Below are 20,442 nucleotides of genomic sequence, written 5' to 3'. Positions count from 1 at the left end.
GATCTGAATACAGGCAGGACACATGGTAAAAGAAGAGTCTGCTCTTTCAAAATGAAGTTAGAGACACTACAGGATGGTTGAAATGAACTCGGGAGTTGCCAGTCTGCGCGTCTTAAGAGGGGAACAAGCCAGGAAAGAGATGAAGACAGGGCATACTAATATTCACCCCTGCAAAATGCCAACGGGTGCAGGGTGGAATAAGCAAGCATACTATTCACACCGCTTCCATGTGTCTAAGATGGGTTAAGATCACTTACACATCATACCATCCACTTTGTGAATTTGAGTCTTCTAGGCCCATTCCCCAAGAGGGGAGCCAAGGTCTAAGGAAGGAAGCTCTAGAACTTGCTTGTGCTCAGAAAGCTAGTGAGCAAGGAGAGGGCTCACCACCTGGACTCAGAACCTAGTTTCTTCTCCAATCAACTGCGTAGCTTCTCTGAAGCAGGACGAGTGAGACACAGCCCCACTGTGTGGTGACAGTGCTTCTGTAGTGAGAATAAGAAAAACACACAGCAGAAAGCAACAGGATTTCAAAGTCCAGGAAAGCTGAGCTGGGGAATTTGAGGTGTGACTCAGTTTGGGTTTCAGAGATAGGAACTCAAGCTAAACACTGAAACACAAAGAATTCACCAGGCAGAATGTTTCTGAACAAAATCAAACAGTATGAAGAAATTTGGGAGTTTTAGAAAACGCCACGAAAGCAAAGGTGGGTACCATGTAGAAAAGAGTGACCCTGAGGTTAGGGAGTAGAGAGAAAGTAGGAAACAGCTCAGAAGTCTCATGCTCAGGAGACCCGGTGGTCAAGGCTCGGGTGGAGGCAGTGAGATGTTGCTTGATCAGCGCTTTTCACCTAGAGGTCGAACCCTGGCGTGTAGGCTAAGCAGAGGCATGACTACCAAGTACATTCTCAGCTCGTGATAAGCAGAGGCATGGCCAATGGGCTACATTCTCAGCCTCTGATTGTTTGCTTTATGACAGGGTGTCCCTCACGCTGTGGCCAGTCTGCAGCTCGCTGCATTGCCCAGGGTGGCCTGAGAGCTCTTGCTCCAGCCCCACATGCTGGGAACACAAGTGTGGGCCACCACGCCTGGTTTACAACATCTTTTCTGAACTAGTGAGTTCCTAACTAGAAAGACTGAGTTCCTAAAATATTTGTCCCAGCCATGATGAACCTCCCTGTAAACATGACAATTGACTGTAGCAGAGTGGTGGATGCCAGTGGGTCACGTTACCTAATCCACAGCACTAAATGCCTTGTCCTTCATCCAGAGAACTCCACTCTTTTTAGGGAAGGAGGTTGAGGCTGAGTCTTGTTATCTAGAACTGACTGCACTGGCCTCCAACTCCTGCCCATCTTCCTCTCTCGGCCTCACAAATGCTGGGATTCCAGGTGTGAGTCACACCCAGTGCTGATTAATATTTAAGTCTGGTTATTTAAAAAGCCGGCAGCAAGGGAGGAGAACTCACACAAATTCAAGTTGAGTCTGGTCTACACAGTAAGCTCCAGGCCAACTAGAGCTACAGAAAGACCCTGTCTCAAGACAAACAAAACATCCGCAGCTAAAGTTCCCATGACCATAACACATGGCTATTATGCAATGCAGGAATCTGAGCTTCATCCCTCTTCTCAGATGTGTCCTGAACGGGGCTTCTCTAACCCCCTGGCCAAATAGTCCCTGTCATGCTGTGTGTGGCTCTTGGTGTACTTGTCACATTGCTGTTTCTTTTGTTCATCTGCTCCCTCCGTGCTGCGTGGCTGAGAGAGCAGTGTTTTCACAGTCATTATCCAGCAAACATGGTGCCTAACACACACAGATGTGATCGTGGAATGAATGGGTGACAGAAGGCAGAACTTGGTTCAGGGTAGGGAAATCCTCTAGACCCACCTGCTGTGCTTCGGCCCAAAACACATCTTCCAGGTGAGTGGCGAACCCTTCGCTGAGCCACTCCTCTGTCCAGTCTCGGGCCCCGATGGCTAGGCCAAACCAGGCATGAGCAATTTCATGGCAGAGACGGGTCCCACAGAGATGGCTCACGCCTGTTAAGGTGCTCTGAGAGAGGAAGATGATGTGTGGGCTGCAGATAATGGGAGAGAAAAAACGGGGAATCCTGTTAGCACCTGTCCTCGTGGCTGCTCAGCGGGGCAGCTTTTGCAGCCCACAGAGTCTGTTATTACGGCATGCGTGCCAGATCATGATGGACAGATGCGGCCGCCGTGCTTTTCGACTTAAATCGAGTGGCGGTTTATGTTACTGGCAGCTGTTCAAGCTGCTGAGTTTCTGCCAGCAGTTGTCTTCGTCATCAGGCTGCTATTACCTGTAATAAGTAACCTGCGCTAAATTTTATACTGAGAAAATCACAAGGCAATGGAAACATTTACTCTGAAATCTGGACTGTAAAAGAAGAACAGGTGTGAGAATGTGAAGTCTGTGCTGTCAGGAGCGTGATCAAAGAAGACTGCCCAGCCAAAAACCCCGTAGCTCACAGGCACATCAGGAAGTCATGCGGAAGGCCAGGAGAAGCCAGAAAGAATAGAACCCCAAATCTTCCATTTCACACTGGAGCTGACTGTGTTAAGAACCAAACAGGTGCCCTGGGTGGGGAGACTCCTGAGGAGAAAGAGCCTATGTCTACAAAACAAAGACTCTCCATGTGAGCCACAGGCCCTTACAGACTCAGGTGACAAGAGACTCCTGAGAGGGGAGGAGGGGCACTAACCCTCCCAGGGGTGCACATGGCCCCAGGGCTGGCACCAGATGGGGAGTCATCTAATCTCATTTTCCATAGCTTCTTCTGCAACTCCAAATACCACGATTAAAACAGCATGGATGGGAAGGGAGGAAGTGGGTTTCATGAAGGAGGAAGAAACAGAATCCTTGCTTTGCTTCCACCTTCTGCACTTAGAACGAACTCATTTATGTTCTTCCTGATGAAGAATTTGTTCTTTAAAAACAAATCCATGAATTAAAACAAGTGAGTTGTGAGAACTTTCACAGTGAGGAACTATACACACCAGTTCCTTCCTTCAAACGCCATTTGTTTGCCATCATGTCAGCTCTGCACAAGCCAAGACGGTGGCGTGCAGATTCTGGTCCACCCCCGCAGCCACCATTAGAGAAAAACCCCACCTATACTTCCCTTGCACAATATCACCCATTCAGCTCGGAGAACTAAATTGCAATCGCGGGAGTCAGGACTGCCAAAATAGACAGCTTTCATGTGAAGTAATAACAGGGTAGGCACGCAAATGAAAAAGCATCTGCCAGGCTTTCCGGAAAGCCCACAGAAACCCCACATATTAAAAGCAGAGTTGAGGCACTGAGGACAAAGGGGTGCGGTGCAACAGGCACCAAGAGTTGAGCAGATTAGCAGCTCAGACAAAAATGTAAGAAGGAAGGCAGGGAGGGGACCTCTAGGCACAACAGCCAGCCTCCACTTTACCTTACCAAGAAAGAAAAATGGCACAACCTGGCATTCTCAAATGAATGACCCTTAACTCTGCCAAGTGTGATGCTACAGGAAAAGCCACAGAAATGCAAGAGTAAATAACATTCCAGACATACTGCTGGCAGCAGTACACCCTTTAGCTAAAACAAAACAGAGCAACTCCAGACTGTGTGAGCAGCTCAAAGATGAGCCTGCCTGGAAAGCATCCAGTAGCCAGAGTGACAGCCATGGCCATGCGGGCAGACACTAGGCAGCTGACCCTGGCTCAAACCAGAAATGCTCCAAGGGGGATGAGTGAACCAGAAGGAGGGCTGCCCTGTCGGGGTGCAGGGCTTTGTGCCTCTGCAGACCCAGTCAAGGTGCATTTGAATGGCTAGTCCAGAAGAAGAGCTTGATCCCTGAGTGACCTATAGCGAGGGAGCCTCATCCTCCAACCTTCAGTTTTTCTCCTTTGAACAATCATCTCCACCAGACTTCCCTCCCCACCCTTCTGAAATTGGGGAGCATCTCCAAGACCTGTATACCTCTGAGATGGGCTTGGGGGTAGATCTAGAGGAATCCAAAATAAGTTCCCATTTCCTATCTCCCAACTCTTTCTTCCCAGTCAACAGTAAACAATTTCCTATTATTCTCAGGAAGAAGGAAGTGTAACATCCTCTGACAGACTGGAGGAATAAGAAGGAAGGGTGTCTAAGTGCTATAATGTCTGTTATCACCAGAGGCCTCTCCCTGGAAAAAATGTCCACATGGGTTCCTGATTCTCAAATTTCCAGGGGCTACCTGCGCCCTGTGCAAGTTTCACCTATGAGGCCAGTGGTTCTCAGCCTTCCTAATGCTGTGGCCTTTTAAAACAGTTCCTCATTTTATGGTGACCCCCAACCATAAAATTATTTTTGTTGCTGCTTCATAACTAATCTGCCTGTTATGAATTGTGATATAAATATCTATGTTTTCTGATGGTCTTAGGTGACCCCTGTGAAAAGGTCATTCAACACCTAACAGGTACCCGACCACAGGTTGAGAAGTGCCATAATAGACTCTCTTCCTAAGTAGGAAGAGAGTCTTTTTCTTAACACTAAATTAAAAACACAGGGTGGGGTTGGAGAACCTTTCTCGAGGGTGTTAAAACAAACTTGGACATACAGGATGGCCAGAACATTCCTTCTATGAAAAGCTCCTCCCTTCTTCCGAGATGGTAAATGTCGGAATTTCTCAGGGTAAGTAGACATTTTAGACATCTGCTTTCCGCAGTAGGTAGTAAAGGGAACAATACACCTCAGCTCACTTTGGGGATTAGCAGGCTTGTCAGCACGGATGGCACCCCACAACAGAGGAGCTTTCGGAATGTCTAGGCACCGAAGTGTGCAAGGCCCACTCCCACATGCACAGCAGAGTCCTGAATTCTTAGCTCCTCAGCTGGCTCAGGCTTTACAAAGCTCCTGGAAAACAGGGCTGCTTTCTTAGGCCCTGGAAGAGAGGTTAACAGTCTCTACAAATGCTGATTTACCATCAGGATACAGGGAGGACAATTGCTAACATCTTCACATTAAAAACAAAGTGGTTTTTTTCTTTTTGTTTTAAACCATAAGTCACTGAATTTATTGTTTTCTCCTTCTTGAATTGTCTGCCACACTCTCTCGGCTGCACATGGGGCAGGTGGGGGTGGGGTGGAGGTGGTAGAGGTGGACAGGCAGGCCTGGGATGCTCAAAGCCTCAGCAAATCTGTGTCTGTCAGCCTTTCCAGGAGACCCAGCATTGTAGAGGTCACTCCTCCACAAAGTCCAAGTGCTCTAGATGCTGATGCTTGTGCCACACAACAAACGTAAAGTCTCTTAGACTGCCTCTTCATAGGACCTACCCAGCCAGATTAGAATGTTGTGTCCATGGGACTGAAGAGACGCTCAGCAGTTAAGAGCATTGGCTGCAGAGACCCAGGTTCAGTTCCCAGCAACCACACAGCAATTCACACCTGTCTGGAACTTCAATTCCAGGGCTTCTGACAACCTCATACAGACATACATGCAGGCAAAATACCAATAAATGTAAAAATTAAAATTAAAAAAAAAGAATGTTGTGTCTATTAATTTAAACTCTTCTTCTAGCAGAGAGGGAAGGAGAGCCTTTGAGAATCCCAGGAGCTGCTCCCTTCCTGCAGGAGGAATTCAATTTGGAGAGGAAATGGAGGATTTCATCAAATCTTAAGTAGGAGCTGGTGTTTGATTTATTTCTGCTTTTTTCCAGGGAGGCCTGACCAGCAGGCCCATCTTGCTGCTTAGGGAGAGAGAGAAAGCACTTAGCAGCTCAGGCCAGAAGCGGCAAGCCTCAGTAGCAGGTCTCAGCAGGCTGAGTGAGCAGATCCTGAGTCCTCAGGGGGGGTGGGAGGTGGGAGGAAGGAGGGAGAAGTGGCCAAATGCACTTCTGCAGAGTCATGTAGACATATTTACCAAGCTGAAACTTCTTGTAGACTTTAACATTTTTCTAAATTTCAACAACAAATGAAACCCACCATCCATATGTCTGAGAGAAAGAACCTAGAAGAAGGAAAGGAGCGCTCCTCTTGCCAGGATCCACTTGGATAGTTCCAAAGATCTTAGAGTCAATTGCAAAAAAGCAGTCTCCCCTTGTGTGGTTTAATAGCATGCTGACATGGTTTAGACAACTGAAATATACAGGCATAGGGGGCTGGAGGAATCCCAAGAGGAGTCAGCCCCACACCCTGCTTCCTCTTTCCGCCACAAGCTGCCAAGCAATGCCAGCTGACTCCAGCCAGTGCATTGACCACAGGCTCCTTCCCCTGGAGTCAAACCCTCCAGTTCCTCTTTGCTGGCTGTGGGCTAATGCAAGGCCACAACTGATGCCCTAGAAGAGCTGGCAGAAGTTTCTCCCTTCTACCTCTGTGACTAGTCAACAGTGAATGGCCACATTCCATCTTCTTGAGACTCCCGGGAGTGGATGAGCCTCAAGAGTGGTGTGTGCAGAAGATCATTTCTTAGACTGAGAGACATAGCTCGGAACAGCTAGGGGAAAGCTGCTACATCTAACCAGTGTTTCAGGAGACCTAAGTTGGTGCCTCAAACCCCCAGCTTGCATGTGTGTGTGTGTTTGCATGCCATGCTGCATGTGTGAAGGTCGGAGGACAATTAAGCAGCTTACAATGTCAAGTCCTCTCCTTCCACCATGTGGGCATAGGAGATTAAATTCAGGTTGGTAGGTCTGGCAGCAAGTGCTTTCACCTGCACCAGTAAAATTTTCTTTTAATAAGTAACAATATCTAATCATTCATTTATCTAGATGAGTGTTGGCTCAAACTGCCAATGTGACGAAGTTGGAGTAATTAAGGCCCACCCCAGGAATGAAAGCTTTATATTTTATCAACATTGTGTGTGTGTGCGCACACGCATGCAAGTGTGTGCGTGTATGTCAGAGATAAACACTGGGTGTTTCTCAGGAGCCTGAGGCTCATTAAACTCATTCTCCAGGCTCCAGGGACCCACCAGTCTCTGCCTCCCTAGCACTGAGATTACCCACATGGCTCCCCTGCTGGGCTTTCATGTGGTGATCAAACCAAAGCAGCTGTCTCCTCAACCCAGCATCCTTTCCTGCTCTCCTTTCTGAGGAAGCACACTGCTGGCATGTCCACTTCACAGAGCGCTGCCTCGCTTGCTCTGGCCCCACCTTAGGAAAGATGTGCACTCTACAGATGAAGGAAAGGCACACAGAGCTCCTCCACCCAGAGTCTTTGGGCTGAGCCAGGGCTGCTGGGCTCCTGCTTTTCTTTACAGCTCAAGCCCCTGGCGTGATGACCTCAGATTTCTCAGGGTTCTGTCAGCAGAGTCATGAAAATGAAGCCACCATCCATGTCTTATGATCTCTGCTCCCTGTGGCTACATCACAGCCAGAACTGGCCTGATAAAATAAGCCTTCAGATCAGCAATATTTTAACCTCTTCCCAGGAAGAAGAAAAGAGAGAGAGCAGAGTGGAGGGAGAGGCACTTCTCCACAACTGACACCCTGTGTTTACCTTAAGGGGCTCCTTAGAGAAACAGGTGAGGTCAGTCTCTGGTATGCGACTCCAAAGGCCCCAGAAGGGTCACACACCTATTTTGGGGATGGGGTGGGGTGGGGTGGAGCAATCATAAACTAAACGTGCTAGAGAAGCCAATATAGCAAAATGAGGGTACTGGGTAAACGGAGGACCAGGAATGAGGAAATGGAGGAGCAAGAAACAAATTGGGGGCAGTAAGAGGGGATGAGGAAGCAGATAATGAGAATAAGAAATTAAACAGGACAAAACAGGATGTGGAGGAGGAGATGAACGTGGCAGGCGGCAGGAGCAGACAACAAGGGCCAGTCTACTAAGATGGAGAAGGGGAAAGCAGAGGAGAGGAGGCTGCCCCTAAAACACAACGAGCCAGGCAGGTGTAGTGGCTGTGATGATGGTGGTCGGCGTATCCTACTTAGCGTCTCTGCTGCTGAGATAACACACTGGTCAAAGCTGAGGAAGGTTTATTTCAGCTTATCCTTCTACGTCACGGTCTATCATGAAGACGCCGAGACAGGAACCTGGAGGTGGGGACTGAAGCAGAGACCACAGAAGAGCGTTGCTTACACTGGCTCACTTTGCCTTTCCTACACAGCCCAGGGATGTCCCTGCTCAGGGTGGACTGGTCCACCTAGATCAATTAACAATCGATAAAATGCCTGACGGACAAGCCCAAAGGCCAATCTGAGGGAGGCAGTTCCTTAGCCGACAGTCCCTCTTCCTGGGTGTGTCTCAGCTTGTGTGAAGTTGACAAAAACTAACCAGCACACCACTTGATGGTTCTGTTCTAGAGAATTCTGATTAACTAAGACAGTGGCACACACCTCAAATCCCAGATGCTGTGGGAGGAGGACCATCTCAACAAAAGGAACCCCAATCAAACCAAACAAAGAAAAAAAACCCATTAGGCTAAGGTATCAGAGTTCCAAGCTCACAATCTTAGGTTTGACATGTAAATTATCTTGGGCAGTCACTTGGCCCTGAAAGGCCCACACCTTGGTCCCACCAGGGGTTGTGTGGTGCTTATGGAAGATGGGGACAGGCTCTAAAGCGAGCACAGATGACAGAAGAGGAGTATGGGAAGGGACAGGGCCTTGGAGGTGAGCCGAGCCAGTGCTGCAGGGATTGGTGGGATGGCAGCACTTGGTTTCTGTCCCACCAAGCTAATATACACGGAGAGACCATGGCCTAGGTTTACCCTCAGGCTAACTACCCAAGCACAGTTAAGGCTCAGCTGTGGGCGCTGGCTACACCTTACCGACACCCCCTGCCTTGAGAAGTGGACAATGAACATCTTTGCTCTTCTAAACTCAACAAAACTGGACATGAGGATTTTGTGTTTTAAAGAATCAAGGCAAATTCAAATTCAAGATCTGACTTTCCCAGCTTCTTTTCCTACTCTGCATATTACAGGATATCATGAACTAATTGCCCTAGGGGTGTTTCTTCTTCTTTTTTCTTCTTTCTACTCTGTTTCTGGGATTTCAGAGACACACCCCGCACACCGTATAAGCAAACATTGACTGTATGGTGATGTATGTCTTGAATTGTCTTTAATCACACTGGTGCTGAGTGAAGGCTAGATGCTTTCTGCAGGGTCCAATCATCACCTGCTGCAGCACACACGTGACAAAGCATGATTCTCCCTACTCCCTCACCTCTCAACCAGAGCAAGGATGTTTGTTCCCACAGAGCTGATCAGATAAGCCTCTGCCACGACACAGGACATGCCTTAATTTAATATGATGATGCATTTTGCTTTGTCCCCAAAGGGCAAGACAATGGTAGACCCAGAACTGAATTATGGAATATACTATATACTAGAGTCTGTCATTTGTGGTTCTGCGGAAGCCTGGAAACGGCTGCACAAAGAGACAAGTCTGGACAGCCAGCCTCCAACCACCTTCACCAACAACAGCTTCATTATGGTTCCTTTGAAATTCACTCACTGGATCCACGAGTCAGGCAGGCCTTCCTGTGATCCTAATCTAGGAACCATGGGGATTTCCCCCAAGGACGTAGATTCAGTAGATTCCGAGAATCTGAGGACCCCAGGTTCAGGGTGAATGCACCTAGGTGCCCTGTGGGGCTGACACAGGCATGTCTGAAGCAGAAAGGTTAGTCTGCATAGCAAGAGGACTGCACACTGAAACTGATAAAGAGTCCTGGGCGCGAGACGCTGGGGTAAAAAGGAAGTTCAAGTTTCCCTTTGCCAGAGTCACACTGTCAGGAAGCAGGAAGCTCCTGGGGAGGAGGAGGCATGACAGTCAGCTCTGTAATTTGGCAGAAATAGGATGAAGGAAGAAGATGCTCTAAATTCCCTTGACAGCTGAGATTGGCGGTAGTGTTGGTGGTGGTGCTGGTGGAGGTGGTGCTGGTGGAGGAGGAGATGGTCACTGATGGAAGATGGTGCTTTCACAAGAATGTCCCACCTGATTTACACATCACACAGTGCACACTCAGAGATCCCTCATAGTCCCTGCTTGATACACATACTTTTAATGTATCAATTAAAAATGAAGTTAAAGAAGAAATAGAGAAATGAGAAGCATCCTTATACTCACCTCTTCATTGCAAGTGGAGACCCAAGTCTCTTGGAGGTCAGTCCTCCGGCACCAGTTTAGGCTTGCTGCCTCATCTTTTGTGGGCACTTGGGTTGGCTTCTTGGTTTTCATGGCAAGTCCTACCACCTTAGTTTATAAACCATGAAAAGACCTGGAAAATTCTGCTTCATAGACAGGGCAAAGACAGCCTAGACTGGGTCAGTCACTATCAGTTGCAAATTTCTGAGGATGGAATTAATTAGGCTTATTGTGTTTCTGAAATCCAAACACAGCTTCAGTGATTACTAGCCACTAATGGCTTCTAATGAAGGCAGAGCTTGTTAGCTAAGCAAACAACTGACATGTTTGTTTAAAGTACAAACAGAAAAAAATTCATGAATTAAGTAAATGAATCCACTGATTGTTCTCTGCCCTTATAAAGAACCATTCATCTGTCATAGTGCACATCACCACCTTTGTTAAAAGGATTAGCCTGCTGGAGTTATCCTTATCGGCCCAGACATCTCAGCGTGCGGAGTAATGGCTCTTGATGTTGGAAAGGATCATCTGCATCAAGGAGGCTGCTGGGGATGAGGGATCACCTGGCTGTTGGGGGATTCACACATCAGCGAGCTCTAAGAACAGTAGCCAAGCCTCCTGCCTTCAGACAGCAACTCCACAGACAGACCAAACACAGCTCAAGGAGACCAGGGGACAAGATGCCCATTGCTTTCCAGGGTGGTCCTGGAGAGTGAGGAGCAGATGGTCATTCTCAAAGCTTCAACTTAACAGAATGCCTTTTAAAAGGCAATAAACCTTCCCAGAAACAAAATAAACACAATTTTTTTTCCTCAGAACCTCGTGCTTCTAGCTGACCTTTTCCCTTACAAGCTCCGTATTTCTTTCCCATTCTCCCCCAAAGAAGAGCATGTGTTGCATGAGGTGCCAGCTGGAGTTAATTTCTCTGAAGGCTCCCTTGATTCTCCCCCTTTGGGCATGCTTACCATGGTCAAATAGAATCCCTTCCTTCTGAACAATTCCTCCTCCCATGTCCCCAGTTCCAGGTAGTGAGATCCCCAGCTGTAAACAACAGAAGACAGACCGAGACTGCCATACAGCACAGGATGTCTCCTTCGTAGGAGGGGGACTAACCTGAACTCCAGGCCTTTCTACTTTTCCTTCTCCTTTGCATGCGTGGTCCCATATCAGGCACCACAACTTCCGCCATCATTTTTATTTTCAACATGGAAGCAGCGTTGGTCTTTCCAAGACACCATGCCTTCCCTAGGAAGCCCACAGCCATTTTCTGGTAACTGAGGCACACTTTTATTGTTATCTAGTTGTGAGGCAGCATAGAAAAGACCATCATGGGCATTTTGATTCTGAATCAGCAGGGTACATGGAATCCTACAGGGTTGGCTATAGGAGCCTAGTGGAGCCTCTGTCTCATAGCCACCCATTTCTTACAGTGAATAATGAAGTCCGCTCTTAAAACAAGAAAGCTTCAGAAAGAGATGGTCCACTAACAGGTGAATAGAAATGAGATTAGAGAGAGGGTAGCTTACCCCACAGCCCGGACCGTCTAATTCAGTGGACTCAACTCAGGACCTGTTCTAGACGCACACACACTTGCACGGGCGTACACACACACACACACACACACACACACACATACACACACACACCTGCTTGCACACACAGGCACACTCTCTGAATCTCTTGGACTGATTTTGCTTTGCCATAGAATCACAACTGTTGTGCAGGTACTTGGTGCCCTCCGGATCTGAGATAGCGCTAATGCTCTCATCCAGCCCTGTTTCATTTCCTTTCAGACAGTAAAAACACGCAGCGGCAACACACCCTCTCCATCCTGGCCAGCTGCAAAACTACATTACAACTGAAATGACATCATTCAGCTGCGACCCGGAGCCCGTGGGTGCTCTGAGAAACCTGGGTGAGGTAGGGAGAGCATGGGTGGAGAGATCACTAAGTGGTCATTCTCACTCTTCCTGTTAGCAATGGTTTTCCTGCCACGATGTTTCAATGAAACAGTGGCAGCTACATCGTCTGCCCAACCTCTCTTATCTCTGAGACCAACCAAACTGGCCAGGGATGTTCTGCTTCCAAACAGAGACAGCGAGAAGGAACAATGGAAAGCTCATTCCAGGTCACTAAGGGGTGGGAGATCAGCAGCCAGGGTCCAAGTAGTGGCTACAGAGCATGGTAGACCATCCCTCCTATCTGTGCCAGTTATCGCTAATGGGATTACATGGAATTCATGAAAACAGACACACACAGCCAACAGCAACTGTAACAACTGAAAATAACACCCAGTACCAAAGGCCCCTGGTGTTGTGACATGATGCCTGTAGGAAAACCATCTTATTAAGCATGCACGACAACCATGATAAGACCCGGTCTCGTATATGTGTGCGTATGTATGGAAGCTTAAATGGAGGTCAGAGGTCAAGCTTTGATGTCTTCTACAATCTCTTCCGCTTTATTTTTTGAGACGGAGTCTCTCACTGAACTTGGACTCACCGATTTGGCTAGATTGGCTGGACATGGAAAGCCAGGCATCTTCCCCCAGCCCCACTTCCCTGGTGGGACAAGAGGCACATGCCCATGCCTAGTTTTTACTGGGTGCTGCGGATCACGGGTTCATCCTAACAGACCTCTTTCCCCTACAGACCCTTATCTGCAAGAATGTCCATGCACTCCCAGCAGCACGACACAGGTGCTGTTTCACGGCAGCATCTAGAAGCACAGAGACAAGAGCCAGGCAATGCTGCTTTTCTGTCCTCAGAGAGCTGCACTGACGCCAGTGCCCCTCTGTCCTCTGCCTGGCCAACGGGAAGCCGGTGCTTCGGGGTCAAGCATGTGTTTCATTCAAAGATGGAAAACAGGAGCAGCCTGCGTAGTGTACTGTCAAGAAGAAAACTGCTCCAGGGAAGAGCTGTTAACTCAGGGCAGTGACAGAGACTCCAGGCCAAAGGTACCCAGCAGGCGGATGCTCTCGGGGTAACAGGCAGGCACAGCAGGGCACAGATGAGTTAGCATCAATACAGGGAGGGAGTGGGATCTTCTGAGATTCCCACATACCTACCTGGAAGGGGCTTTCTGAAGCCCAGCTACTTTCCACTCTCACTAGGAAAACAAAGGCCCAGGGAGCCAGCTTCCTACCTACTCCAGGATGGCAGCAGCCTATATCTGAGTCACAGCTAAGCCCAGTCAACCCTCAGGCTGCAAAACACCTAACTCCATTTTAGAAAATAGCCACAACAGAGCCAACCAACAGACTCTGCCTGAATCGCATGCAGACAGAAGCTTATGGAGTCTCGGGGCAGAAAATGGGCCTGACGCCTCTAGAGCCATACCACAGATACCCGAGACAAGGCCACACCCTGCCATAGAAGTCAGAATACTAAGGCTTGGTAAGACCTGGACTTTCTTCTGCTGGTAAGGTTGCTCTTAAGGGAACTTTTTATTTGTGGTCACTGGTTTAACGTGAAAGGAAAACAGAACAGGCATGACGAGGACGGCGTCTACCGCGTTCCCACAATGCCGACACTGTTCTGGAAATGACAGGCCACTCTCTTGTTTCTCATTCATGTACTCTAAGGTTCTAAAAAGTCACCTTTAGGCTAAAACATCTGCGGGGGCGGGCTGGCATGAAGAAACACTGGGTAAGGCTGGAACGGTAACATGGGTAACCTTAACTACAGCATGTTTGCTTCTGCAAACGCTGTAATGTACGAAATAAAATATTAATAGCAATTACCTCAGTTTTTCTGAGAACAGACCTGAGTCACAACTCTATGTGGCATGGTTTCCACTCACGTGCCTCACCGAGTGAGTGCTATTCATGTCATTAGACCCTGGGAGGCTCCGAGCAGGCAAGACCAGACCGATTATGTGTTTTTAGACCATAATGTCATGGAGTAAGTTGCTTATTTTGGCAACTTAGGTCATTTCTCCAAATTTACTGCCTACTTTGCGTTGAAGACTAATCCACTAAAAACGTATGAGGAGAGATGGCAGAAGTATTTTAAACAGAGACAGGAAAAGGTTAGGGCAAGATTAATATCTCCACTTAGTAACAGCTAACTTGGCGACCACTCGACGGAACCCCGACACCGAAAGCACCCAAAGAGCCAAATGTTTGAGTAAATAAATGCATACCTGGAGCACGTGTGCTGCAACTGGGCTTTTAAACTTCATGTGGGTAACAAGCTTAGCTTGTTGGGGACTTCCAACAGTCTGGCTTTCTCTTCCTGCCTCTGTTGGCCTCTGTCTTCTCAGAAAGCTCTGAGCTCTCCATGGCCTCAAACCCATTGAGCTGTTCTGTATGTAAGGATTTTTAGCTGAGCTAAAGGAAAGTTAAGCATCCTCTGCAGAGCCTGGGCACACAGTGCCTCCCCCCACCTCTTGTTTTCTCTTGATAACTGTTTTCAAATCAGTGTTTAGCACTGATCCTTCAAATCTCTGTGTGATAGTGTAAAGTGAGCATTCCATATGTACTAGCCAGAGGCCCAGAAGGGAGCATGCTAACTTGAACCAGCAGGATGCAATTTTGGAATGGTCAGAGGCTGGATCAAATCTCTCTCTGCCACAGCTTAGCATTGGAGCTCTGGGCAAAAAGACTCCTTTTGGTGGCCAGCCACACTAAGGTGTGTCTGTCAAATCCATGTAATAAAATTTAGTGTGGCTGGGGAGATGGTGGTGGACTGTAACCCACCCACAGGCAAATGACGTCAGAAACTCTAGAAGGGAACACTGGGCTTCTCTGTTCTCCACAAACTTACGCTGTGTTAAGCAACTTGAGAAGGAAGCAGACTTTCCACTAAGAAATCACCACTTTGGCAGTCATCAGAGACAGCCTGGTGTCTTACGCTTCCGCCAGCAGGAAAAGTGGAGAAAATTATTTCCACAAATTAAGATGGAAGAAACTCAAAGTTCAGAGAATCTTGGAGCTAAAAGGAACTTGGGGGTCCCAAACTGATGCTCAAAGCAAACTGAGACAAACAGCTGCCTCTAGCTTTCCTGGGCACCCACCTTATCTCTACAAATTTAACTACTTGCCCCGTGATTGATGACTCAGAGGAGACAGTGCCCAGCTCCCAGTCTGCAGGGGAGCATCCACAGAACAATGACCTTGCTTGTGAGGTAGCTCAGTGCAAGCTGGAGTGTGTGTGTGTGTGCATGTGTGTGTCTGTGTACAGGTGCATGTATAAGCTGTACAAAATTGGGCCTCCTTTGTCTTTTCTACAAAAAGCAAGCAGAACATATGAATAGCTTGTTTTTATTGGGGTCTGAGGCTGAACAACACTCTCTGCATGATGTGGGATTCCCCTCTATATGCTGTGAATATCACTGGTTAATAAAGGAACTGCTTTGGACCTATAGTAGAGCTATAGGTGAACAGAGCTAGGTGGGAAAAACTAAATGGAATTCTGGGAGAAAGAAGGGCAGAGTCAGAGAGACACCAGAACTTTAGCCAGTAAGCCACAGCCATGTAGCAATACACAGGTTAATCGAAATGGGCTAAATTAATATGTAAAAGTTAGCCAATAAGAAGTTAGAGCTAATGAGCTAAGCAGCGATTTAAATAAAAATGGTTTCTGTGTGATTATTTTGGTTCTGGGCAGCCAGGACGAACAAGCCGCCTCCTTAGAACATCTGCACCTGTGCCAGGGCCAACCACGAGATCTGTCAGGTCTTTGGTTTCTCCTTTAACAAAGGACCCAGAGGGACATTTGAGAGACAGACTCTCTCTCTCTCTCTCTCTCTCTCTCTCTCTCTCTCTCTCTCTCTCTCTCTCCCTCCCTCACACACACACACACACACACCACACCACACCTGGTTTCACATCTTTTTCTGGTGAGATAATGCTCCTGTGATGTCATTTACAAAGCTGCCTGTAGGAAATTAACTTTCCAATGGCAAAAGGGTAATCCTTCAATTAATAAAGTAAATAGTGGTAACTTTCAATCTCTAAAGGACCTTTATACGCATCTTTTCTGTGTCATCAAACTTCAAAAGTTTTGTGAGAGCTGCAGTGTGCTTCCCCTTTGGCCGAGCCTCCCCATTTCCCCTAAGCCCCTATTGTAGAGGTTTAGGAAGAGGACAAGCAAGGTAGCACCTAGTAGAGGCCATTTCTTCCCTCTAATACCATGGGTAACGTTGGAGAAAAGCCCATCCCTATGCATTTTCTGGGACTAAGAGTTGGACAATTAGGGCAGAGGGTGGACAGTGACACTAAACCATCATTCTTCCTGGAAATATTTGCTGGCGGCCTCCTAAGTGTCAGGCCTGTGTTAGAGACACAGGTTATACAGCAAAGAGAAAGGACGTGGATTCTGGTCTGGAGATTGTAGGCTAGAAGGGGAGATACTCAATAGTAAATTTTCTTGCTTATTAAGTGACCCATCGTTTACCTCAGTTCCTGGTTTCTCATAGCGCAAATTCCAGGCTGCCTTGGGACTTCCACCTCCTTCAGTATTCTCTCCTGCTCCCTCCTGTCCTCAGCACCCCACACCCTTCCCCCTCCCTGGAACGATGACAGGGGTGACGGATGGCTCCTCACAGTGTCTGACCGCTTCAGTCTAAGTGTTGGCAGTTGTTAGTGATGGGTGTTATTACCTGATTGCTGATAGATCATTATTTATAGTTTTCCACCAAGGTTCTCACTGCAGTCCTGTATGTGTGTGTGCCTGTGTGCATGTGTTTCCCAGAATAGGTTTGATGGTCCATATTTTGATATTTAGGGTGAAGGTTGAAGCAAGCAGCTTTCTGAGAAGGGCTCAGTGCCATGCACAGGGGAAAGGACATGTGAATAACAATCTGCCCTTCCAAATCTAACCACAGAAAAGACGACAGAAAACAGGAATTTCCACTGTTTGGATTAAACCCACACTTATTTTTTCTCTTCTGTATGCACTCCACCTCTCCTCCTAGAGATCTAGTGGTGTTAGTCAGTAAGGCAATTCCCACATAACTGACTTACAGTATTTTGTGATCACTTGTCTTATATTATATGTACACACAGCAAAAAGAAACACAAGTTTAAACTACTATAAAAGCACTCATTGCCCTCCATCAGCGGAGATGACTACAGCCAGAAACTGAGCGGAATCTAGTGTACAAAAGCGTGCAGAGCAGCGGAGAGGGTTTCCATGATTTGCTTTATTCTGCAGTGACATAGCTACCCCTTGTAACACATCCATCAAGAAGATATCTATTGTGCTTTTGTGCAATGGACAAAGATGCTTTTATCAATTCTCAGAAGTCTGCAGGACACACCGTTCATGCTGTCAACTCCCCCAAAGTCCTTTCAGCAAATAATGAAACCCGTCAGGGGCAAATGTCAACGTGCTAATTTGTTAAATTCAAAACAAAGCAACACTTGGGCAGGGCACTTCCCTTCATGTACTATCAGCACTTCAACTCATGCTGAGTTTATAGCAACCCACACATCATGCAATATTAAACAGGGATGTGTCATGGTGACCAAACGGGAGACAGTACCTCCCCACAGCTGCGCTAGCCAGGCAGCTGACACACATGCCAATCCTAACATCCAACTCTGTCTAGAGTCAGAAATTCTATGATCCTCATGCCTAGTAACAAAACTCAGAAGTTCAGATAAATGAGAAAAGAAACCAGAAATATACACAATTGAAATCTCTAAAGAGGACCCGAGAGCTTATCCAGTAAACACAACCAGAGCAAACTTATTTGTGTATGTATATCTGTTTGGGGCATGCCAAGAAAACATTTCACCACTGAGCAGCACCCCCTAACTATAACACAATTTAGTATCAGGGGGTAGTTTCTCATGTAGGCCATGCTGACCTCAAACTCACTATGTAGCTGAGGGTGACCTTTAATTCTTGATCTTCCTATCTCTGTCTTGAGTTCTAGAAGGCACATGTCACTGTGACTGACAGAAATGTAATTTTTAAAGGTGTGGAATACACAAACAATGGCACCTTTTTATTTATATTTGCTTGTCTTAAGCAAGATCTCATATGGTTCGGGCTAGCTTCAAACTTCATGCAGTTGTTATGTAGTTGAAGCAGGCTTTGAACTCCTGATCCTCCTGCAATGTGAAGAAGCCAGTTTGTGTTGGCAGTCTGCTGAGGGTCACTACTATATCAGTGCTACTGGAAGCTCAACCATCAGAAGGCTGTTGGGGCGTCACAGAATCTAGTTGCTGTGAGGGTCTTCTACCACCTTCTCTGAGCCATCAGACAGAGAAGGTAAATGACTCACAAAGTATATAGCTAAGCAAGCTGCCAGCTGGTGGCCAGCAGCAGCCTCCACCCACAGGCCCTAAGGCCAGAACCCCTCAAAGCAACACCTACATGGATCAATTGGCCCTTCTGAGCCCTCCCAGGTTAAGAATTAGGCACTACACTCAATTTTCCAGAGAGCTCACACAAATCTACATACTTAGTTGGAAAAGGCAAATTAAACAAAGCACCAAGCAGGGTGGGGTTTAGCATTTTGTAGCCCACTTTAGGCCTCGTTTTCATCTTTTAATGACCACTCAGGTGGCAAAAGGACAAAAAAGTGAAAGCCAGCACTGGAAGGGAGAGCGCCCCTCCACCAGCGTAGATCCTTCTCCATGGCAACCACTGTGCAACAGTGCTTGTGACTCTTCCAGAATCTGGTGTCCAGGTCCGTGTGGACCACCATGCAGTGGGCATAGCTTCTTGTTCCTGTGGCTGACACTGTCTGAGAGCTTCTGCCACATTTGCTTTACTTTAGCCTTAGTAGAGGCTGCAGAGAGTTCCACGGATGCTGCCTTAGGATGCATCTGTATTGGTTCTACTCACAGACACCTCCCAAGAAGGTGGGCACTGGTGTTTCCAACAGTGCTGAGATGAACATTTTCCCCACCTTCATTTGGGTGGACAGCCTAACGGTGGATATGCTAAGAGCCAACGAGAGTATACACTGGAACTTTGTAAATACTGCCCAACTCCCCCTCTCATGAAAAACAAGTCACAACAGCAGTTTTGGTTAACCAACTGCTTTACTCTGAGTTATATTGTATTTTTATTTGGTAGGGTATGTTTTTTAAAAGAGTTGGTTAGAATACTTGATAAAATAAAGCCATATATTTGCCATGTTTTATAAATAAATATCACTTTTTCCCCATTTGGATCACAATGGTCAACACCAACAGTCAATTTGAGATCGAGAGCCACCTGGGAGATGGGCCTCGGGCATGGCTGTGGGGAAATGCATCGTGAGGCTGACTCAAGAGGGGAGACTGATTCACTTGGGGGGCACCATTCTCTAGGCCAGGATGCTAGAGCTGAGCACAGCACTCCTCACTCCCTTCTCCCCGGCTATGGATGCAACAGAACCAAGTGCCTCAATTTTCTGAAGCTGACAGCTCCCGGCTATGGAAGATGGCCACCTTGAATTGTGAGACAGAAACTCTTTCCCTATTACGTTGCTTTACTCAAGAGTATTTTAACACAGTAACTGTTGCCGTTTCTTCTGAGTTCTACATCCAGAACAGCTTCAAGACTGCTGGCTATTCTCCAGTCAGGACTTGACCATAATTCTAAATTCTCTTTGGGTCCCATTAACGTTATCTATGCCCTCAATCAGCAGGAAGTAGCCTACAAAACTACACCCACATTCCCAAAAAGATGGATTATGGATGTTTGTCTTTGTTTAGTGTTGGTTACAAGTTGTTATGGATAATGGTCAGGAAAAAAGCTAAACAAAGGAGATTAGATTCAGGGTTGTGTTTTGAAAAGAAAAAGAGGGGAAAGTGCTGTGAGATGATGCTTTTGTGCACGGTAAAGTTTTCTCACATGTATTGGTTTAATAAAACGCTGATTGGCCAGTAGCCACACAGGAAGTAGAGGCAGGGTGACCAGACTAGGAGAATTCTGGGAAGAGGAAAGGCAGAGAGGTAGTCACCACCCAGATACAAAAGGAGCACGATGAGAATGTCTCACTGAGAAAAGGCACCAAGCCATCTGGCTAAACATTGACAAGAATTATGGGTTAATTTAAGTTGCAAGTGCTAGTTAATAATGAGTCTGAGCTAATAGGCTAATAGTTTATGATTAATATAAGCCTCTGTGTGTTTCTTTGGGACTGAACGGCTGCAGGACCAGGAAAGACAGAAACTTCTGTCTATAAGTAACAGGAAAAGAAAGCAGATGCTACAGTATACATTTATTTTTTAGATAGACCTCATGTTGTCTAAGCTGGCCTAGAGCCTCCTGTGCAGCCAAATATATCTTGAATTTCTGCCCTTACCAGAGCTCCTGAGTGTGGGATTATAGGCATGTACCATCATACCAAGCCCTATTTATGTGGTGTTGAGATCAAGGCAAGTTCTCTCTCTCTCTGCCAACTGGACTACAGCCCCAGCCAAAT

The 20,442-nt window shown here is 47.0% G+C and overlaps 1 protein-coding gene across 3 annotated transcripts in view; it reads right to left on the bottom strand.

The window, feature by feature from the left end:
* The window catches only part of LOC121443390 (aminopeptidase O-like), a 254,765-nt gene that overhangs the window by 121,356 nt on the left and 112,967 nt on the right, over positions 1–20,442 (bottom strand). For all 3 annotated transcript variants that reach the window (XR_005973658.1, XM_041645146.1, XM_041645145.1), the window contains one exon: positions 1,887–2,076. Coding sequence is in view for 2 of the 3 variants with exons in the window: in XM_041645146.1 (XP_041501080.1) it covers positions 1,887–2,076 (190 nt within the window). In the remaining variant the exon portion in view is untranslated. The remainder of the gene's footprint in view (positions 1–1,886; positions 2,077–20,442) is intronic.

The sequence above is a fragment of the Microtus oregoni genome, unplaced genomic scaffold (genome assembly GCF_018167655.1).
Source record: "Microtus oregoni isolate MIOR12 unplaced genomic scaffold, Mior012 000105F_ref0000443, whole genome shotgun sequence".
NCBI classification, from domain to species: domain Eukaryota; kingdom Metazoa; phylum Chordata; class Mammalia; order Rodentia; family Cricetidae; genus Microtus; species Microtus oregoni.
This window is presented reverse-complemented; position numbering and strand designations above follow the sequence as displayed.